We start from the raw sequence: 25,287 nt of genomic DNA, 5'->3' as shown, positions 1-25,287 counted from the left end.
GATAACGCCTTCGTCTAAAAGTCTGTCCAACTCAGCTTCAATGGTTCGACGCAACGGAAAAGGAACTCTTCTTGCTGGTAATGCAATCGGTAATATGTTCGGTTCTATTCGGATGACAGCCTTTTTCAGTTTGATTTCACCTAATTTTTTTTTAAAAACTTGAGGGAATTTTGAAGCAATCGTATTAAAAGAGGGAACATTCATATTTATTTTATTAATACGAACTTCTTCCGGTAGTTTTATATCAAATTCTCTAATGAAAGGCATCCCAAAAATAAGGGAATTCTCCCCTTTAACTACCCAAATAAGTAAAAATTCGAAATATTTTTTACTTTGACTTCTACGGTACATTTACCTAGTACTTCGATTTGGATATGATTATATCCCACTAATTTATAAGCCGGTGATAGCTGTGGTCTGCCAATACGATTCCAGGTGACCTCATCAATCACACTACACGCGGCGCCGGTATCAAACTCCATAGCTAGCTGCAACCTATTTATCTTCGCATCGATGTTCGCTTTATTTGAAAATGACAGGCGAGGTGTCCGTGGCAGAATCATTTGTATGGCATGGGTTCTACAATCTTTCGCTATGTGGTTTGCCTTACCGCAACGAAAACATATCACTTTCTTTTGAATAGAGTTAGGTTTGATACTAGGTCTATAATTATTATTAGGAATATAATTGTTACTAAAGTGTTTATTATTATTGAATCTATTGACGTTTGTATAATTATTATTTCTAAAATAATTATTTTTCGAACCCTGTGTTGGCTTATTTTATTAACTTCAGTCTGGGTTTCATTTTGCAACGAAGACAGCGCGATCGCTAAACGCACGGTCTCTTCAAAAGTAATATTGCCTTCGATATACTTTGACCGAAGTTCTTTGTCCAACTCAGGTAAGCCTATTCCTAGGATAAATATATCTCTTAAAAGTTCATCAAAAGGCGGTTTAAAATTACAAAGAGAACAGACAGTTTTAACCCTAATTGAAAAGTCAATAATCGTCTCACTGCATCTTTTTAACGTAAAAAAATTTTTCCTATTTACGAAAATGCTCGAACTATCCTTGAACATCAAATTTAAGCTTTTTATTAAAGTATCATAATTTATCAACTCTAAATTTATTGGAAAGTGAAAGTTCTTAATTTTGATAAGATTGTCTGTTCCGATAGGCTAAAAGCAGGTCTTTTTTTGTATTTAAATCTATAATATTTCTTACTTTATAAATTAACTCCAAGTTAAATAAGTAGTCCTGAATATTTACTTTTTCTTTGACGAATTCTGGAATATGAAATTTAATAGGAACTACTTCCATTGAGTCTTTAACTTTAATAGGAACTACTTCCATTAATCTTCAACTTTAATAGGAGCTACTTCCATTGAGTCTTTTACTTTTACTTTAAATTTAATAAATCAAGTAAATCTTCTCTAAAAATCGTCGCCAATGATGTGTTTTATTAAATAAGTAAAATAAGTAAAGTAAGTAAAAGTATCCTTAATACAAAATATCACGTATATATATATAATGAATTCAATCCTTCAGGTTATGTAATTTACAAACGAAAAGTTAATATTCAATTTAAATTCAATTTACAATTACATTTATATTACAGAGTTCTAAATTCATAGTTCAAATTTAACTTATGGTAATTACTAATTCAATTATTTTTATAAAAATAAATATGATATTCTAAGCTAAAGATAAGATTGTAGGTCAGGGTTGCCATATCTCCCCCCATCAGCTGGAGACTCCCGCAATTTTTTAGTTTACACGCAGACATCTCTCTCCCGCAAAACTACTGCAATGGGAAATATCCCGTAAAAATCTACCGCAATTTTTTAATTTCTCCCGCAATTTTTTTTTAGTATTTTAACGTTTTTAAAATATAAATAATAATTTTGAGAGACAGTAATTGATTTTATATTTTTAAAATAAATTTTAAATATTTGAAAAACATGTCCAGTTTATAAATTTCTTTATATCCTGTTTTATTTTTATCCAATAATAAATCAACATCATTTCATTCATATAAGGCAGTACAGGGGAATGTATCAACATCGATTGCAATACAAAAATATTCTCCAAAAATAATAAATAATACATATGCAACTACAGTTGCGGAAATCGTATACAACTAACATGTAGTTCAACACTCACAAGCTATATCATCACAATGTGGGTCGAATCTTTCCCATGATATTTAACGACTCCAATATAAGTGCAAATCTTACTTGTGGTAGAACAAAGCAAGGCTATTACGAGTGTTTTAATACTTGAATCCTAGAATTCAATTCTAGACGATTTGAAAGATGGGCATCCATATGCAATTCTAGCAGATGCATCTAATAAGGGAATATTAAAACATTTCCCTTGATCCTTCACTATTTCAATAAGAATAAGAACATTTCAATAAAACTGTTAAAATTTTTTTCCTCGGATAGTGAAAAATCCAACGATGTAGCTAACCACATAATGGTAAATATAGCTGATTCAGAGTTATCAATGATTTGCATGTCCGCTTTTTGCACTGATAATGCCTCTGTAAATTTTGGCAAAAACCAAAGTGTATTTACCGAATTGAGGCAGAACAATAATGAATTAATACCAATTGGCTGTATATGCCATATACTACATAATTCTTACAAGAAGGCAATGAATGTACTATCTGTAGATGTCAAAATAATTGTGATGAAATGTTTTAATGAATTTAGTTCATCAACTAAAAGAGTTAATGAATTAAAAGAGTTGGTGAAGTGGTCTGACTTGAAATGGTGTGAGTTGTTGCGATATGTACCTATCAGGTGGTTATCATTAATACCTGCCATAGATAGAATTTTGAAATTTTACAAACCCTTAAAAAAATACTTCTTAAATAAAGATTTTAAAAGCTGTCCAAAAATTTTGAAAAATTTTTCGAGTATGAAATGGCAGAAGCATATTTGGGATGAGTTTCACATGTAGGAAATCTACTTCATGCAGTTAATATTCTGTTGCAATCAGAATATTCTTTATTAATAAAGGTTCACAAAATCATGCAGCTCTGTTCATCTCTACAGTTAAAAATTGATAATAAATATTATGGCGCTATATTGCTAAAAATATTATATTAAAATGTTCAAATAATACTCTAATTAATACATTTTTAAATGAGGCAGATATTTTTATTAAGATAATTTTAGAATATTTACAATCAAAATTTGATTATAATGACTTTATTTACAAATGTATAAATATTATGACTTTGGAACAGAAACCATCAATTGAGGTTTTTGTAATTTAAAAAATATATTGAAAATACCGAAAGACATTGATCTCTTGTTTGAGGAGATTGTAATTCTCTCTATTTCTTATGATTCGCCAGAATACTTAAAGTTAGATTTTCTAAAAGCTGAGGAGAAATGGGTAGAATTTTTTCTTAATAATAATAAATCCCCATGCTTGGAATGCCTCATCCGAGCGCATTTTTAGCCTGATGAGGACTGCCTGGAAAAAGGAGAGAAATCGGATTGCTTAAACAACATTAGAGGCCGAGCTAATGGTTAAACAAATTTATAATATGTCATGCCAGGATATAAATATCTCAATAACGACGGTAATAAGAAAGTTAATTAATATAAAAATTAAATGATAGTTAATTAATATGAAAATTAAAATTAAATTGAAAGTAAATTAAATTGAAAATCTCCTTACCTTTATTAATTAAATGTTTTCTTGGTATATTCTTTGTTAACTAAATATTTTCTTGATCTATTTTATAATTTAAGAATTTCCATTAATTATATAATTTCTTGGTCTCTTTATTGATTAAATATTTTTCTCGTATCTTCAATAATTTTTCCAATCGTAAAATCTTCTTCTTACAAAAACCAATTAATGAATAAAAATCCTTTTCCTTTGTTGCCACTGTATTTCTTTTCACAAAAATCAACAAAATACATGGCTAACAACAGGTTCATAATATATATATATTATAATAATTAATTTTATCATTTTAATACAATTATAAATAATCATTTAAAATATTACAACACGTCCACCCTATTAAGGCTTAGTGTATATAATCTTCAATCTTCTTCTTCCAACAATGTCATTTCTTCTAAATGACTCATGATATACCCCATCTCCCATTCACCTCTCATTTCACCCAATAATTCCTCTTCTTCCTTCTGTATCCGTATATCTTTATCTTTAGTCATAGCTAATGTTCCTTTCTCTGATCTTATATTCACCTTATTGACAATTTCTTTACATCTATCCTTGACACCTAAAGGATACTTTTCAAATTGAAACTTTCTAGAATCTATTTTACATCCTGGTATTCTTTTCTTTCTATTCCTGAATCTCTTTCCTTGACACTGAATCTTTACATGTCCCCACCTTCTACAACGAAAACATTGACGCGTCCGTCTTATATCACATCTGTTCGACAACATACATTCTTCTTCTCTTTCATCTTCCAGCAATTTCTCCCACGTTATCCTCGTGTTTCCTTTCATTTGTTGTCTCCATCTATCCTCCCACTTCATCGATAACGGATAATAATTCATGGGTAATATTACATTCTTCATGATGTGTGTCTTAAAATGCAAGTATGAAACCTTTGCCATCAAATCTTTCAAAAATGCAAAAATAAATATATATACCTTCCCCCTCCCAGCTCTATGTATAAATTATTCTATTCTAATTTTCATTTGATCATGGTGACGAATACCCTCAGTCCCATTTTCAAATCCTATACGATTTATTTTTTTCGTAAATTTTCCATTACTATCCCTCTTTCCCATAATTTATCCTTATTGTTATAACATCTAGCCCATACTATTTGACCCACATGATATAATGGACTATTGGTCTTATTTGATAAAACCTCTATATCACATTTTGGTTTTATAAGATCTAATAATACTTTCGTCCTTCTTCCCAAAAATCTTTCAGTTGGAGTAAAACCTCCACTGATTTTCGAATTATTATAATATAATTGTGCAATCCACACTTCACCCCTTTCATATTTGGCTTTCTTTAACCAACCCTTAACAATAGCCACCATTCTTTCAGCTTGTCCATTAGAACTAGGATGATAGGGTGGTGCCAAAATATGTTGGGTTTGTGTGTTAGCACAAAATTGTTTAAAACCCTCGCTAATGAAAGCTGGACCGCCATCAGAAACAATGACTTCGGGAATCCCGAATTTTGCCCATAAATTTTGTAATTTTTTAATTACAATATTAGTAGTTAAACCATGTACCTCCTCATATTCAATCCATTTTGAATATGAGTCTACTACTAAAAAATATGATTTTTTATTTAAATCAAAAAATCGACGTGTATTCGTTCCCACGGTCGACTTGTTTGGCCAAATATTTGGCATGTTGGCAAAAGTATTACAAGGCACACATTTTTTTGTAATATATTCAATTTCCTCATTCATACCCGGCCACCATATATATTCTCTAGCCCATTGTTTCATTCTTTCAATGCCTTGATGCCCGGCATGTAAAACTATTGACAACTTATTTCTTAATTTTTTAGGAATTACTGCCCTATTTATTCTAATAACACAATCATCCACTATAGATAATTCTGTTTGTATCCTCTTATAATTATTAAGATTATTCTTCCACCTTATGGTCCCTATTAAACATAATCTTACCTGTCTTAATTCCTTATCCCTTATCCCTTATACTTTTTGAGGGATAGAAGCAGAATACCCCCCTAAAGTACCCCCCCCCCCATTGTAAATTATTTTTTGACACCAATAAATTTCAAAAATAATTTTTATTGCATCAATATTTATTATAATATAAATATAATGTAAAAAAAATATATGCTTTAAAAATATTATTTTTAAATTAATAATTTAGATAAATTAGGGGAAGAGAAAGCAAAAGAATTTATAATTTCATCAATATTTAATTGTTTAAATAAATTATTTTCCATTGATAAAATGGTTAAATTATTAAGAAAATGGATCTTTCATGACACTACGAAGTCTTGTTTTAATTAGTTTAATTTTACTCATGACCCTTTCGGCAGTACATGATGAGTTAATAAATATTTATATAAAATTGTTAAATTTGGGAAAGCAGAAAAATTTATAAGCAGACGATAAGGTAAAATAAATGAATAGTTTCTCCAGTCTTAATCATTCATCTCAAAATTATTATCATCATCAGAAGAAGCTAAATAATGTATTAGTAAAAATATTTTAATTAAATAAATTTACAATTCTCAGAATCTGACAAATCTTCTTTAACCTCTAGGTCACGAGTAATAATTACGTCCCCCGTTTTAGCCATTTTATAAATATTTCTAAACATCAACATTTCCTCAAAAACTTGACTTGTATTTAATTGATAAAATTCACAGATATCCTTGATATTATCTTTAACAATTGCCTTTTCCGCCATTCCCTTTGGGGTAAAAAATGATGTTTGACTCAAAAATTTTATCGATTCATCGTTAAATCTTTCACTAAACTGCATAATAATTAAATCAAGTGCAGCATAAAACACACTGATTTTAAAGCTAAAATAAAATATTATATTTAATGATGAAAGTATATATATACCTCTCCTTTTTGGATTGTAATGTTTGAAGTCTTGAACTTTCAAAATCAAAAGGTAAATTTCTCTTCTTCATAAAATCTTGGGCCTTTGAAAAGACATCCAAAAATTCAGTGTTATTATCTATTTTAGGATTATAAAATAATAAAAGATAATAATTTAAATTATACTTCTCATATTAATCAGGCAATCTTTTGCCAATTGAATTTGATTTATTGCAAACCCTATATCCTTCGAAATGGTTTGCAATTTTGTACAAGCCAAGCTAGTTATCAACAATATTTTATCCAAAACACATAGTGATAAAATAAAATCAAATTTTTCTATTCTATTTACCGATTTACTTTAAAAAAAGTTGAAAATTAACGAGTATGACAATTGTCAGTTTTCTAGAATACACTTTCACTGAAATATTAATTTAACATGTTTACAAAACATATTTTTACCCATTTACTTTAAAAAATCTCAAAAAAGTTCAAAATCTACGATTGTCACTTTTCCATAGTACACTTTCACTGAAATATTAATTTTACATGTATACAAAACATATTTTTACCTATTTACTTTAAAAAAATTTAAAAAGTTCAAAAATAACGATTATGATAATTGCCACTTTTCTATAATACACTTTAACTGAAATATTAATTTAACATGTTTACAAAACATATTTTTACCCATTAACTTTAAAAAAACTCAAAAAAGTTCAAAAATAACGATTATGACAATTGTCACTTTTCTATAATAAACTTTCACCGAAATAATAATTTAACATGTTTACAAAACATATTTTTACCAATTTACTTTAAAAAAACTTAAAAAAGTTCAAAAATAACGATTATGAAAATTGTCACATTTTCATAGTATACTTTCATTGAAATTTTAATTAAACATGTTTACAAAACATATTTTTACCCATTTACTTTAAAAGATCTTAAAAAAGTTCAAAAATAACGATTATGACAATTGTCACTTTTCCATAGTACACTGTCACTGAAATATTAATTTAACATGTTTACAAAACATATTTATACCCATTTACTTTAAAAAAACTTAAAAAAGTTTTAAAATAACGATTATGACAATTGTCACTTTTCCATAGTACACTTTTACTGAAATCTTAATTTAATATGTTTATAAAACATATTTTTACCCATTTACTTTAAAAAATCTAGAAAAAGTTCAAAAATAACGATTATGACAATTGTCACTTTTCCATAGTGCACTTTCACTGAAATATTAATTTAACATGTTTACAAAACCAATTTTTACCCATTTACTTTAAAAAAACTCAAAAAAGTTCAAAAATAACGATTATGACAATTGTCACTTTTCCATAGTACACTTTTACTGAAATATTAATTTAACATGTTTACAAAACATATTTTTACCCATTTACTTTAGAAAAACTTAAAAAAGTTCAAAAATAACGATTATGACAATTGTCACTTTTCCATAGTACACTTTAACTGAAATATTAATTAAACATGTTTACAAAACATATTTTTACCCATTTACTTTAAAAGATCTTAAAAAAGTTCAAAAATAACGATTATGACAATTGTCACTTTTCCATAGTACACTGTCACTGAAATATTAATTTAACATGTTTACAAAACATATTTATACCCATTTACTTTAAAAAAACTTAAAAAAGTTTTAAAATAACGATTATGACAATTGTCACTTTTCCATAGTACACTTTTACTGAAATCTTAATTTAATATGTTTATAAAACATATTTTTACCCATTTACTTTAAAAAATCTAGAAAAAGTTCAAAAATAACGATTATGACAATTGTCACTTTTCCATAGTGCACTTTCACTGAAATATTAATTTAATATGTTTACAAAACATATTTTTACCCATTTACTTTACAAAAACTCAAAAAAGTTTAAAAATAACGATTATGACAATTGATACTTCTCCATAGTACACTTTAACTGAAATATTAATTTAATATGTTTACAAAACATATTTTTACCCATTTACTTTAAAAAATCTAAGAAAAGTTTAAAATTAACGATTATGACAATTGTCACTTTTCCATAGTACACTTTCACTTTAATTTAATTTGTTAACAAAACATATTTTTACCCATTTACTTTAAATCTAAAAAAGGTTCAAAAATAACTATTATGATAATTGTCACTTTTCTATAGTACACTTTCACTGAAATATTCATTTAACATATTTACAAAACATATTTTTATCTATTTGCTTTAAAAAAAGTTCAAAAATAACGATTATGGCAATTGTCACTTTTCTATAGTACACTTTCACTGAAATATTAATTTAACATGTTTACAAAACATATTTTTACCCATTTACTTTAAAAAAAGTTCAAAAATAACGATTATGACAATTGTCACTTTTCCATAGTACCCTTTCACTGAAATATTAATTTAACATATTTACAAAACATATTTTTACCCATTTACTTTTAAAAAACTTAAAAAAGTTCAAAAATAACGATTATGACAATTGTCACTTTTCCATAGTAAACTTTCACTGAAATATTAATTTAACATGTTTATTAAACATATTTTTACCCATTTACTTTAAAAAAATTCAAAAAAGTTTAAAAATAACGATTATGACAATTGTTACTTTTCCATAGTACACTTTGAATGAAATATTGATTTAATATGTTTACAAAACATATTTTTACCCATTTACTTTAAAAAATCTAAGAAAAGTTTAAAAATAACGATTATGACAATTGTCACTTTTCCATAGTACACTTTCACTGAAATATTAATTTAATGTTTACAAAACATATTTTTACCCATTTACTTTAAAAAATCTAAAAAAAGTTCAAAAATATAGATTATGACAATTGTTACTTTTCCATAGTGCACTTTCACTGAAATATTATAAAACATATTTTTACCCATTTACTTTAAAAAAACTCAAAAAATTTCAAAAATAACGATATAGACAATTGTCACTTTTCTATAGTACACTTTCACTGAAATATTTATTTAACATATTTACAAAACATATTTTTATCTTGCTTTAAAAAAACTCAAAAAAGTTCAAAAATAACGATTATGACATTTGTCACTATTACCTAAAAATTATCTATCAAAAGATATATAATAGATAAAATTACGTAAAATATAAATATATAATAATCATTTTAAAAATATATATTAAAAAATATCAATCAAAAAAATATATTTAAAATAATTTATTAAAAAAATATATTAATAAACATCAATTAAAAAAATTTATTAAAAAAATCATATAACACAAAAATTAAAAAAATTAGCGATCAAAAGATATATCAAATATAAATTTAACATATAAACACAAAAAATAAAAAATATAAAAAAAAATATAAATCAAAAAAATATATTTAAAAAAATTTATTAAAAAAATACAAAAAAAAAATATAAAAAAAAATATCAAAAAAAAATATATTTAAAAAAATCATATAATACAAAAAAAAATATAAAAAAAAATATCAATCAAAAAAATATATTTAAAAAAATTTATTAAAAAAACATATAACATAAAAATAAAAAAAATTAGTGATCAAAATATATTAAAAAAATATATCAATCAAAAAATATATTGTAACAAATTAAAATATATTAAAAAAAAATATAAAATAAATTTATAATAATATATTAATAATAAATAAATCTAAAATAAATAATAAATTTATTAATTTGTAAAATAGAATACATTGCCTGGTTATTTCGGCAAAGTATACATTGCCGAAATAACAAAATTACCCTGCCTACCACTACCTCATATTGCGATATTTCACATTGCCGCTAACATATATACTACCAACAGGGTTTCGAACCGTTTAGTATAACGGTTCGGTTCGTTCCGGTTTTTAGTTTAAAATTTTATAAAGGTTTTGTTCCATTTCGGTTTTTTAAAAAAAAATCATATCGGTTCGGTTCGGTTTATAATTTATAACGGTTCTTTTATAGCACTAGCCATAGTGAAAGTGGCAGGATCTTCAGAATCCTTTAAATTTGCCAAAGCTGCCCTCAAAGCATCATAAAGTAGGAAAAAATTTACAATCGCCTTATATGATGTTAGCCAGCTTCTATAAATATAAAATAAACATTATATATCGAAACAATTAAGATAATATTACCGAGTGGTATTCTTGATGCGTAAAAATCTATGTGATTTTGTCAGTAAATCACTCTGACATGTTTTGAGCACTTCATATCTTTTAACACCATTAAAATATACGTAAATTTCGTCTAATATTCCCAAGACATTTGGCAGCTCTTTTACTGATTGGCATAATTGAACAACTATTAAATTTAATCGATGACAATAGCACCAAATAAAAGTTGCCTTTGGCGCCTCCGCTCTAATCAAAGCCTGCACTCCATTAATTCTTCCACTCATGTTTGAGGCGCCATCATAGCTTTGCCCTACTAGGAATTCGAGGGGTAGATTCATGGAGCCAGGCTTGGATATTATATTTTCTTTAATATCGAGGCCCGTTGTATTTCCCGTACAATAAATGTCTATCAGCCTTTCAACGGGCTTAGGTGTCTCGCTATTTTCAACATATCTCACTATCAAAGCTATTGCTTCTGATTTCGATACATCATATGTGCCATCAACTATAATTGAATAGCACCTGTTGAATTCAATCTCCTTTTGAATTTTTTTATAACCATATTTTTCATGGTTTCAATAAGAATATTTATGTTATTATATGATAACAGATTTGAATATAATTTAGATTTTAATCCCTTAATTTTTTTCTCACTTCTTATTTAATAAAAAAAATTATTTTGCTATTTGTCCAATTTTGAGAAATATTCTTAAAAGCCACTATTTCAAAGCTTTTCTTTATATCGTGAAAATTAAGCCCACCATGTCTTTTTCTAATATGATCTGTCCATTTATCATCTCTTATATTATGATCATTTATAATTTTTTTGGTTAATATTTTTGGGCATATTTTGACAATGATCTAAAAATTATAAATGATTATATATAAGATTTAATATTTAAATTTTTACTATTCCCTTTGATAAAATTTTAATCTTGCGCCAAATCTTGAAAGTGGAAAAATAATTTTATGATAAGAAATATCGGATAACAAACAAATTTGCTAAACATCGACCATAAAAATTTTTAAAATAAAAAATTAAAAAATTTTTTTTTAAATTTTAAAATAAAAAATAAAAAATTTAAAAAAAAAAAAGTACCCCCATAGAAATTTATAGAAGCAGTTGCTTCGAACCCCCCCCCCCCCCCGTTGTAGGGGTCACTGCCTTATACTATGTTTCCTGAGTTCATCCCATGTAGTAGGACCCCCTTTTAATTTGTGAGATAAATTACGGATTATTGTTTCATCTTCTTGTGAAGATTCTATATTATTTATTTTAAAAATTTCAGTGTTCGATCCCAATCTGGATAAAATATCAGGTAGATGATTTTCCCTACCTCTTCGATATTTAAGCTCCAAATTGAAACTACCAACCAATAATAACCACCTTTGAAGCCTAGGTGATGGCATTAATTCTTTGTTATTTTTCTTGAACAAATGAATTAACGGCTTATGGTCGGTATATACTGTAAATCTTTTGCCAATTAAATATTCACTTAGTTAGACCAAAAATTACCGCTAATGCCTCTTGCTCAATCACTGAATATCTGGTTTCTGCATCATGAAAAACTCTTGAAAAAAATAAAATAGGTCTCTCCATATCATTTATTACATGTAATAAAGCACCCCCCCCCCCCCACACCCCTATTAGATGCATCCACCGCCAATATTATGGGTAAATCATTATTAAAACAACTTAAAATTGGCCCTTCACTAATCTTTTGTTTCAATAATTCAAAGGCCATTTGTTGAGATTCCTTCCATTCAAAATGAATACCCTTCTTTAAAAATAATACAATGGAGCAGCTATACTCGCAAATTCTCCTATAAACCTATGGTAATAATTTACCATACCCAGGAATGATTGAACTTCGGACTTATTTTTGGGTTGTTGTAAATTAGCTATATTCTTTAAATATTTATCTAGAGGTCTTACTTCCAACCCCTTTATGGTATGCCCCAAATAAACTACTTCAGTTACTCCTAAGACACTCTTATCTCTACTGGCCTTTAAACCTTTCTCAAATATTATCTTAAAAGCCTCTTCTAACCTCTGATTATGTTGTTCTGGTGTTACCCCCGTAATCAATACATCATCCATATAATAGAAAACCCCTTCTAAACCTTGAAAAACGGATGCCATTGTGCGTTGAAATATTGGAGCAGATACGCTGAGACCAAAAGGCAATCGACAAAACGCAAATAAACCCTTAGTTGTGGTAATTGTAAATAATTTACGTATATCTTCCCTAAGAGGTAATTGTAAATATGCTGTGGAAAAATCAATTTTAGAGAAATATTTACTTCCCTTTAAATTAGCTAAAATTTCTTCAATTCGAGATAATGGATATTTAACCTCCATTACCCACGGATTGAGAGTGACTCGAAAGTCGGCGCAAAGCCTTAACTTTCCATTTGATTTTCTGATTGGAACCAAAGGCGTGGCCCACTCACTATAATCAATGGGAACAATTATACCATCCTTTAACCATCGGTCTAATTCGATTTCAACTTCCTTTCCCCATTCAAAAGGTACTCGGCGGCATCCTAAAAAAATAGGCGTAACACCTTCCTTGAGTTTAACGTCCACTTGGTAGTCCTTAAGACATCCTAAAGTGTCTGCAAATATTATTTCATATTTTTTAATTAATAAATCTATGGCTTCATGAACCTTATTTAATTCATAATCTTCTGGCTCAATTATTGATTTATCAAATGTTGTCTTAATATTATCCTGTATATTTCTCTTATCTCTTATATTATTATCATGTAATATATTTTCATTATCTTGTATATCAATTTCAGGACTATTCCGCCCTGAAACATTATTCTTTGATTTTATCTCACCCTGAGACCTATAAAAGTCTTGATTATTGAAAAATTTCGAATCCTTATTACTTAATTTGGACTCCTCTAATTCTCTTACCTTATTCCTTATATTATTTGTATTGAAATCATTATGTACTTCATTATCTTTTATAGTACAAATGTTATCCCTTTCTGTAAAAATATTCCAATAATTGTATTGTGATCCTATCTTATTGACAGTCCCAACCCATTATGGTCTCAACCTCCTTCTAAACCACCCATAAATTAAGACATATTTTTCTATTACTCATTACTCTAACCCTGGATTTACCCAAATCCTTAATCTCAGTCCCATCAAATTGTTTGACGTATATATTCCCCTTTTCGAGGATTCTTTGAGGCCAAATTTCGCGATAACAGCTCCCGTATCGAACAACATCTCAATGTCCTTATTATATATTTTAATGTTAACCCGAGGACATGAAAATTGTTCTTTATTGCCCCTCATTATTAACATATTATTATTATTGTTTGGTCTTTTATATTTTTCCCATTCAAAAAAATCCTCCTTTCTATTTATATTTTTAATCCAATTTTTATTTAATTTAATGCTGTTTGAATTTACCATCTTGATACCTGCGTTATACTTGTACGTATTGTGTCTGTAATTTACCCTCGTGTATATCGCTTGATCCTTCCCATATTCCCTAACTGCTTTACATTTATCATAAACATAATACCCTCTACTATTATAAATATTCAATTTATTATAAAACATATTATAAAATTTATTATTAAAACTATGATATAATTTATTATTATTAATATGATTATTTGGTCTCTCGACCTCCTTATACTTCTTAGATTCATATAGTCAATTAAGGCAATTAATGGCTAAATGTCCATCTTCCTTGCACTTAAAACAACGACGTTCCTTAAACTCATTAATCTTGTTTAAATTCTCATTTAATGTATTGTCTATTTCCCTTATATTACAAATTGCAGTTTTAAAATTTTTAGAATTTCTAATTGGAAAACCCTCACAAAAATCTTTTTCATTAACATTACATTTATCCTCGGTATGTCCCTTATAACCACACTTATTACATCTCATACCCTCCAATACTTTATTCTTATTATAAAAACAATCTTGTTCCTTATGACCCCTACGATCACATATTCTGCAATTATTTATTAACTTATTTAAATCACGCGACATATCCTTTATTAAGTCCCTTTGTGTCTTTAATTCCTTTACAATTATATTTAAAGTATTTGATGTAAACTTAATATCCTGTATCCTATCTCCTGTATCGAGTACCTTATTATCTACCTCCTTTATACTTTTCTCCTGCGTCATTGTCTTATTATCACGTAATTCACTTAAAATTAATTGTAAAATATTTGTTGTGTTATCTCGATCTATAATCTCCCCTGACCTTATCTTCTTTTCTAAAGATTTATTTATATGATTACATTTTCCATTGTCCGAAAATGTTTGTCCTATATGTAATTTATCATTTTGCAATTCCTTAAGAATTGAATGTAAAATATTTTGACCCGATATTTCTACTTACTTAAATGTTAAATTATTTTCTGCTATTATCGGATTAATTATCTTATCAGTTTCCTCAATTATATTATTTCTATTTTTATTTTGTATCTCTTGTAATACTAAATGTAAAAGATTATTTTCATTATCTTGTGTCTTAATACTTAAAGAATTATTTATTTTATCTGATTTTTCTTTCTCTGTTTTTACTTCTGAAAAGCCCTTTAATTCCCTTTTTATTAATCTCCTTAATTATTAATATAATAAAATATATTATTATCAAAATTATCAAAACAATAAATATAAAATTATTAATTAAATCATACCTATTAATAAATTTATTAAATATTTTAAAAAGTATACTCTTAACATCCGACATGCTATTAATATAAGAATGCTTATAATTATTATTATAAAAAAATAACATATTTTCATTTATATAATTTAAATTTTAAACCTTATTTACTTTAAAATAAACTTATAATTTCTGTCCTAAATTCTAAACGTCTTTCACCTTAACTACCTTATTTCATATATTACCTTTAAAATCTAAAAATTTATTCTAATTCAATAAGATCTTATGCTATTTTAACAAAATATATTCTAAACCTTATTTCCTTTTAAAATAAACTTAATCCTTCTTTTATCCTTAACGTCTTTAACTTAAACCCCTTTATTTAATTTATTACTTTTAAAATCTAAAATTAATTCTTATTGAATAAAATCTTATGTTCCCCCTAAAAAAATATGCTTGTGTCCACTAAACCCCTATGTCAAAATTAACTACACGGCATCATTAATAAGAAAGTTAATTATTATTAAAATTAAATGATAGTTAATTAATATGAAAATTAAAAATAAATTAAATTGAAAATCTCCTTACCTTTATTAATTAAATGTTTTCTTGGTAGATTCTTTGTTAACTAAATATTTTCTTGATATATTCTTTGTTAACTAAATATTTTCTTGATCTATTTTATAATTTAAGAATTTCCATTAATTATATAATTTCTTGGTCTCTTTATTGATTAAATATTTTTCTCGTATCTTCAATAATTTTTCCACGTAAAATCTTCTTCTTACAAAAACCAATTAATGAATAAAAATCCTTTTCCTTTGTTGCCATTGTATTTCTTTTCACAAAAATCAACAAAATACATGGCTAACAACAGGTTCATAATATATACATATATTATAATAATTAATTTTATCATTTTAATACAATTATAAATAATCATTTAAAATATTACAACAGACGGTAAACGTTATGTTCCATTATTTAAATCTCAAATAAAATATAATTAGCATTATAACAATTTAATTTTCCATATTTTTTTTATATTATAAAATCTTATTTATACATTCGCGTAAAATAAATATATTTTTTACAATTTAAATCAAAAATAGAGAGCATTACAATCTCCTCAAACAAGACATCTATGTCTATCGGTATTTTTAAAATATTTGAACATTTTAATATAGTTTTAGCAATGGCGTCATAAAATTTATTGTCAATTTTTAACTGTATATTAATAAAATTTAATTAGCAAATTTGATATACAATTTCTTAATATAACTGAACTTTATAAATATGATTACTTAAGATTAATTTTAATGATTAAGAATATTTCTTATGCATTTTCTCAATATAACTTATGTTATTTCTTAATATAAAATAATTCACTTATGCAATTTCATAATATAACTTATAAATAAAATAAATTGATAATTGAGTCATTGGATTTTATTTTATTTATAAATTTGTTTATAATTTTTAAATTATTTGATTAATAAGATTATTTATATTCTTTTCTTTTATTATATATTTATTATTTGTTTTCTTTAAGCTCATCCTTATGTCTAGTTGAACCTTCTTTAATTTAGTATTTCTGTGATCATTTTGGATCAATTTTATAAAAGCAAATATATTTGAATCTACTGGGTATGTTAGTATTCTGATCTGTACATGATATACATTGAGAATATTTACCTAAATTAATGTAAGTAATCTAGATAGGTTTAGTATTAAATATACCTTCAGCTGTTAGATGATTTTGTGTCACTTCAAATAAACTACTTACTAAATTACCTCTGCCTTTACAATATCTCCTTCTACACCGATAATATACTGTAGGCTCAGCTATTTGATGTATGGTATATTCAAAAAGGTTATAGCAGAGTATATCCTTACCTTTATATTAGATTTGATATATTTTATTTTATTTTATTGGGTTGTCTAAAAAATATTTTTTTTTAAATCAAATTAAATTTAATATAATATAATATATCATACTTTGCAATGATTCATTTCTTCTTTTAACAAATAGTCTTATATTATCAGCTACAGTATTAAGCTTTTTAAATGATTTTAATTTAACGCGATGAAATAGACCAATCAGAAAAAAATGGACCAAATTTACGATCAAATGACTTTACGATCATAGTAAGGCAAATCGTGTATGACATTTATAAGCGCTTAATCAAGTTTAAATTGTACTTTATTCAATGATAATTATTTTGTTTATTATGGTTCAATCACAATATTATTATTATAATATAACCAGTTATTTAAAACAGCGGTGAATATTTTAGAATTATGATGAAAATACTAAGATAACAACAATTTTGATAAGCCAACAAATTAACCGTAATAAGGTTACGTTTAATCACAGGGGATCCAAAAATAGGCTTTTACCTTCGACAATGAATATCAATTAACTGCATATCCATACATGGGTCATTAAGTCCCGCCGATCATACCTAAATATATTATTTTAAATTATTTTTACAATTTCTCTTCTTTTAATTATATATTTTTATATAGAATATAGATATAGTATGTCAATTATAATTTTGTATTCTTTTAAATATATTTTCATCATTGTTTTGTTTTATTTTTATAACTGCATTTGTATTGAAGTTTTTTAAATATAAAAGTGAGAATACTTTACTATCTTAAATTAATATTTGATTTTTTGCTATTTCTAGCATACAGGAGCTACCTTTTCGTGAGATTTATTAACAAAAATTACGGATGCTGCAAACGATTAAAACATAATTCTGGACTATTTATAGTAATGTTAATACAGCATTCAAAAAAATCCTGGATTAAATAAAATTATAGGAAATAATATCTATTATCGAAGTTAGTGTGCTTGAAATATCACAGAAATATATAACAAAATTGATAGCCTTTTTTTGTCTTAAGGCTGATGAGGCAAAAGATGCATAAGATTGTAAAAACCTGAGCATATATTTTTTTTGGAGAAATTCAAGAAAGTTTAATAGGAATTATTAATTTACAGTGTCTTTCTACTGAAAGAATTACTGATTGCATTTTAAAGCAATATAATGAGTTAAATATTAATTCAACGAATATAATAAGCCAGGTTTATGATGGTGCAAAAGTAAGGTTTGATCGAAATGGAGGAGTGCAAATCCTTCAATATAAATTTAATAAAAAGGTTACTTTTATATGCTACAACCACAAATTGCATCTTGTATTTCAAAATTGGTTAAATATTGTTATCATTTCTAATTTTTTTAAATTTATCTAAGGCATTGTATAATTTTTTAGACATTATCATATCTTAAGATACTTTTAGACCAGAGGTGTAATGATCATTTTAAAAAATCTCCCATCATTTATGAGAATTTTGAGGCTATTGGTGAAGTATTATTTTACTTTATTAATAGAACTCTTAATTCAAAGACTTCCACTCATGATTCAGTCGAAGCCACTGGACTTTTATCTCAACGCGTTAATATAAATTCCGTTATATTAGCCATTATAATTTATGAGATATTATAACAATAGATAAGTATCTAAAGTCAGTAGGTAAATCTAGTGGATTCTAAAAATTGTATTGATTCCACTATCGCTATATTAAAAAAGCGATAATTCATATGATTTGGTTAGAATTAAGGCTGAAAAACTTTAAGAAAAATTTAATCTCACTCCCCATAAATTATCAAGGGTGCGTAAGACGCTTATATATTTTCAAGATTTTTTAGTTTAGATCAAATTACAATTTGATTGTAAGACTCCAATTGGAGTTCTTTAAAAAGGAATTATTATGAAATTATATATTACTTTGTTTGTGTTGATTGTTTTTTAGATAGGTTTACACAAGATGACTATAATCTTCTATCATGTTTTAGTACATTATCCCCCTTTGACCCTGATTATATTATATCAGATTAAATGGCCCATTAGAATCATTATTAAACTTAAATATGGAAACGTTATATCATGAAATAAAAAAATAAAGGATTATTAGCTGCAGAAGTTACAGAAATATATAATTTTAAAAATATCCTAAATATTATATATAAAAAAAAATATCATCAACCATTTAAAATTGTATAAATGCTACTCAGCAGCCATCATCATTAGGGTATCAACGACTTCTTGTGTGACCTCAATATCTACACTAAAAAGAGTTCTATCGAGCACTAAGAGAATTGATGAAAGATCAACGTAAGCAAATTTTGTATTGATGGCTTATAAATAAAAAACACAAAATTTATCCGTTAATTCATTTATGCTAAAATTTAAAAAAAAAATCGTCGTATTATATAGTATTATTTTGTATTCATTATACATTAATAAATTTTTAATAAAAATAGCAGAAAATTTATATGAATGCTTAATTATTTCTAATACAATCAGACATTCCATTTTTATTGTTTATATATTTTTATATTAAATAAATTATTTTTATATTAAAAAATTCATTTTTGTTTAAAAAACATAGTAAAAATGTTTAAAATGGACGAAAAATTAATGTTACTTTAAGTTACACAAATAAATATAATGATTACAGAACCTTGTCGTTTTATTTTAAAAATGGGAGATATGTTATATAACATAACACTATTTGTAACTTTCTGCCTAACTCTGCACATAACTGCATACATTAATCAATTTTTTGCCGACTTATTAATAAATTGTGATATAACATTTAGTAAATTTGAGATATATAAAAAAAGGCTGCGGGCAAATATGGGACACGATTAATTGGAAGCATTTTTATTGAGCCCGTTGAAAAATAATTATTGGTGCAAATAGAACTTGAATATTTGTTTATTTGCGCCAAAGTTGAGTGTAAGTATATACGAGATATATTGCTTAAAAATTAATAATATTCGGAAACTATACTTGCAATATGTCTGATTTTATATGTATACAATAAGTTATAAAATCGGTGCAGCAATATGTAATAATGTAATATATGCAATTATTGTCGTGATGACGTTGAAGAAATGATGTGATGTCAATTATTATAATATATATGTTGTGATGACGTTGAAGAATGATGGGATGTCAATCAATATATAGTATATGTATATGTGAATCTTATTCATCAAATAAAAGATAATCTTTAAAAGAAATACTTAATCAAATACAAGATAATCTTTACAATTATTATTATTTTATATGTGTAATATATATTTTATTATATGCACAATGATAAGTATGTTTTAATAAGTTCAATTAACATGATTTGATATGTGCAATTCCTATAATAAAATATTGGATTATAAATTTAATTTAGATTTTTAAAAATAAAAATGTGATAACTGTAATATTGTGTTGAACTCATCGGTTTAGACATTTTGTACAAAAATACAAGAAATAATAAAAACATGTATAATATATATAAGCCATAGGGTTCTCGGCTGAAGGTCGGATAAAAGCAGGCCGAATGTCTGTAAATAGAAATATGGGGGCAAAGCCCCAATATAAATGAGGTCACTAAGAATATTTCGCCACGAGTCCGCAGCATTGGCAGTCCGCATCAGGCTTCCTAGACATCAATCAAGTACGAAAATCACTTAGACAAACTACCATACCGATTCACATTCCGATTGCGGAAATTGCGGACGCTCATGGGAAGAATTCTATCCAAACTTCTATGCAGCACTTCATTCTTTAACCAGAAACCCTCCCTCATAATGTGTCCCCTCCTTTTATCCCCCCCCCCCTAAATTCTCTCACGATTATAATATTTTATCTTACACTTATACACGTTATTTACTCGTAAAATTTCAGGCACCAAAAGGTAATCGATGAGAATTTAAAGACCCCTGCATAATTTATTATATATGACTACAATCGATTACTTTTCTAATTTTCACCAGAATGGGTGCCTTAAATTTCATTCGTTATATTTTCCATTGTAATAAATATAAATAATGTGTTGTATTAATTAGCAAATATGTAATTAGAGAGAAATTATAGAAATAAAATAAAGATTGATATGGATAGTTGGAGCGTACCAATCGAAAGCACCCATGGGGTCTTGAGGGAGTCTTTGTGCTCTCAGGTCCTGTTTTAATTTTTAACACAATTTTCAAGGATATATGGTTTCGTTTCGTAATTATCTAAATTTTAAGTATCTTTTTTATCTGGATATCCTTTTTCAATATTTTTAACAAGTATCTATATCTTGCATCTTATGAAACTTTTTAAAAAGTATTTTGTATCTGTAACAGTGGTCCAATATATTCTATTTATTTCTATATTCAGTACAATACCATATATATATATATATAAACACCATTAGACCTCAATCATGTTTATTACCCAGGGGCGTCGCTAGCCTTTACACTCTTAGGGGGACTAACTAAAAAAATTTTTAGGGGAGGGGGGCATTTTCCAGTTTACGGGCCTTCGACCCACTTTTGCCCGACCTTCGGCCGGGTTTTTTATTAATATATTATACTTTTTATAAATTAGTTAACTTTTTTTTTAAAGATCAGTCATTTCTTTTATTTTTTTAAAAAATTATATATATTTAAAATATGTAAACTATTTGTAAAATAAAATTTATATAAAAACTATTTGTAAAATAAAATTTATATAAAAACTATTTGTAAAATAAAATTTATATAAAAACTATTTGTAAAATAAATTAAATAAAATAATAATTAAACATTTAATTAGGTATGATCAACGGGCTTATAGACCCATGTATGGATATGCAGTTAGAACGGCAGATTTCAGTTGATATTTTCTGTCGAAGGTAGAAGCCTACTTTTGGGTCATCTATGATTAAGCGTAACCTTTGCCCTATTGTTTTGAATAATTTTAGGGCTTGGGGTTCAAATGATCCACAGGTATCTGAGACTACCGGAACAAACAAAACATTATTAAGGTTGCTATATTTGTTTGTTTTTGTGTTTCTTTCGTGATAGAGTTGGAAGAAAAAGATCTGGCAAAACGATCCACGCAAGTATAATCCAGGCGAGAGGTAGACCTTGGTTCCAAGGGACTAGCATCATATCATCTGGTCTGGTTTGATTGTCGTGGCTGAGGCCAGATGGTTCCAGGGTGGAGGGAATATTTGAGGATTTCAAGGTCTGTTGATGATTGAATTGATAGCATGGTCTGAAAAATTATTCGGAATTTTAATTTTCTCATTTATTATATTATGCATACAAAACAAACTGGCATAATTAAAACAATACAAGACATTTATAAAAATAAATTTTTTTTAATACAAAATCTATTTATTACAGTATAAAATATTTTCGATTGCTAATGCGTCTAAAGAATTACAAGTGATAAAAAAGATTAATAACTCATACATATGCCTCAATTGATAATAGTTTTTAAAAACCACATAATGCAATAATATAATTCTTAGCAACTTACATTGACAAAATGTTATCAAACTAATATAACTCTTTGTTACCATTTTACACATTTATAGAATTGACTAATAAGAAAAAATTTATAGGCCTAAACCAAATCAACAATTCTTGAAGAAGAGAGTATAAACGACCAATCCAAATCATAAAACTATTAAGTGATTAGAGCTTCCTTTTAGATGACATGATGGTAGCTAGATAAGTAATCGATAAAATTATTATGAGATATTAAATTTCTAAAAGATTATCGTCCATTTTAAATGATATATAATATATAAACCACACAGTTGACCATTATTGTTTATCTAAAATATACAATCATATGTTCTCAGCCGCTGTAGTAATAATCTTAAATTACATAGCAATACAAATAATAGATGCTGGTTAATATGCAGTAATAGCCATGACACTCACGATGTAAACTAGTATCAGAATATGTTGGATAAATTGATAAAATAAAAACACTAAAAATTTTGGAAGAAATAATTGTGCAAATATATTGAAGCCTTGAGTTTTTTACACAGCAAGGATGCCATATTAGATGAAACATTTTGGAACTATAAAATAAGGACTGTAATGATATGATGAAACAATTAAGAATTTATATATTGTCGCACCACCTCTAGTTGGTATATTATATCTTAAAATATAAGTAGTTTGTAAAAATATCAAAAATATACTTGTATTAAAAATTTAACTAAACTGTTTCTTGAAAAAGAAAAAAAATACACTTAACGTAAAAAAGAAAAGATATCAAATTTATTACATCTATTGTAGGATGAATAAATTTGTGTTTAATTTTTAACACTATTTATAACTAAATAGATAGCGTTAAATACTTGAAAGCAAATTAATACTATATTTATTATCAAAAGCATTTATTAGTAAAATTCATTATAATATTAGCTGTAATATATTATAACTATCAAATACGTCTCTAAAAGTGGCATTTTATTTAGTATTTTATAATCAACTGTATATAATAGAGGATAATAAACTATATGTCTTCTTACTTTTTATTATACTTATTTGGACCTAGAAAATATTTTTAGGAATAGGTACAATGACATGACATTGAATAGGTATGATAATAAAATTTAAAAATAAATATACAGTTGATTAGTCATTTTCAACTCTGCTAATTACAATATTAAATTTTTTAGTTTTAAATTATAAATGATTTTATTTATTTATTTAGGGCTATAAAATAATCTATATATATAATCTTCAAAAAACGTCAATCAAATTTAGCCAATAGTTTTCTTTTAAAACATATTTGTCCAATAAAAATGATTATAGTTTAATCGGTCCAATAGTAATCACCTTACCAAAAGCTCAGCATTCATACACTTATTCACATATCAAAGCAATGGTATCCAGCAACCAAGTATAATTTTTTCAGTTCTTATATATAATTATATTATTTTTATTAGATTTTTCAACAAAACCCAAATACCAATATAAGAAAAAACAAACCAAGTTAAAAAGCAGAATAAGCAAAATGCATTGTTACCATCATTCCAGAGGTATGTGATGCTATATGGAAAACTTTAAAAGATATTCATATGCCAGTTCCAACTAGAGAACATTGGGAGAAGGTATTATAAATTTAGATATATTAATATATTTTTAGATTGCACAAAAATATTTTGACCTGGCTCATTAGATGGTAAGCACTTTTTATCAAAGTATATTTTTAATATTAATAAATAGTTTTTAATTATTTTAGAGTTAGAAAAACCAATATCAAACACTTTAAAAAACTATGAAACCATATCCTATGAAAAATACCAGTCCGGAAGCAAAACATTATAAGTTAAGTAGTGATTGAATGCACATTTGGCATACTGATAAGTTTGCCATTAATTCTAAATCTATAAAGTGTTCAGTTGAAAATGCCTGTAAAATATATTATTGATTATGAAAAATTCAAGAGGAATAAGATATTTATTTAAAGACTATTTTAATTCTTGAATTTATGTATAAATTTAACATTTGATATCATTATATATTAAACTAGCTGATAGCCCATCAAGATTAATGGGGAATAATTTTCTCCTTTATTCAATGATGGATAATTAGAAATTTTCCTATTTAATGGGATCTTATTCAGAAATTTATTTATTAAGATCAGGGGTTATTTTAAAATTTTTCTAAAATTGCAAATAAATGAATAAAAATTTAGTTCAAATGATTATTTATTGTGCACATAAATTAAAATTACTAATGATGGGCTAAATATAATTAGCACTGCCTAACCTACTATTGACTCTTAACCAAGTTCAAGAATCTATGAGTCATAAGTATGGATTCTTCCTTTTATCTGACTATTTTAATTTTTAATTTTTATAGGTAAATTTTAACTATATAGATGAATAACAATAAAAAATACAAATTCTCTTTCACCTAATAATCCTATCCTTTCAATAAAAGAGGTAACCTTATTTTCCATATAATTTTTAATTTAATATTCATTTTTTTTTAAATTCAACCAATAAAGGATATATAATAATTTGTTCTATTAAGCACTAACAAACCTATCATTGAACCCTTAACCAATACAAAAAATTTCATGACTCAGTTATATATTTTTCATTTTATC

General features: G+C 26.2%; 1 protein-coding gene and 2 long non-coding RNA genes across 3 annotated transcripts in view; 2 read left to right on the top strand and 1 right to left on the bottom strand.

Moving 5' to 3' along the window:
- LOC135922761 (uncharacterized) overlaps nucleotides 1-24,007 on the top strand; it is a 42,026-nt gene extending 18,019 nt beyond the window's left edge. The window contains exon 3 of the long non-coding RNA XR_010571027.1: nucleotides 23,985-24,007. This is a non-coding gene — a long non-coding RNA (uncharacterized LOC135922761). The remainder of the gene's footprint in view (nucleotides 1-23,984) is intronic.
- On the bottom strand, nucleotides 5,886-15,949 carry LOC135922468 (uncharacterized). The gene is made up of 4 exons (XM_065456833.1): nucleotides 15,913-15,949; nucleotides 6,577-6,694; nucleotides 6,232-6,533; nucleotides 5,886-6,187 (listed from the first exon to the last, which is right to left on the bottom strand). The coding sequence occupies exons 2-4, from the start codon at nucleotides 6,645-6,647 to the stop codon at nucleotides 6,147-6,149; spliced, it is 414 nt and encodes a 137-aa protein (XP_065312905.1). The 5' UTR covers nucleotides 6,648-6,694; nucleotides 15,913-15,949; the 3' UTR covers nucleotides 5,886-6,146.
- A 170-nt stretch (nucleotides 24,008-24,177) lies between the features above and the next one.
- LOC135922760 (uncharacterized) lies at nucleotides 24,178-24,485 on the top strand. Its single transcript, XR_010571026.1, has 3 exons — nucleotides 24,178-24,283; nucleotides 24,352-24,373; nucleotides 24,415-24,485. It is a non-coding gene; the product is annotated as an uncharacterized LOC135922760 (long non-coding RNA).
- Nucleotides 24,486-25,287: the final 802 nt, after the last annotated feature.

The sequence above is a fragment of the Gordionus sp. m RMFG-2023 genome, chromosome 1, assembly GCF_954871325.1.
Source record: "Gordionus sp. m RMFG-2023 chromosome 1, tfGorSpeb1-WG-v2, whole genome shotgun sequence".
Taxonomy (NCBI): Eukaryota; Metazoa; Nematomorpha; class Gordioida; order Chordodea; family Parachordodidae; genus Gordionus; species Gordionus sp. m RMFG-2023.
Note: the sequence above shows the minus strand (reverse complement) of the source record. Positions and strands in the feature narration are given on the sequence as shown.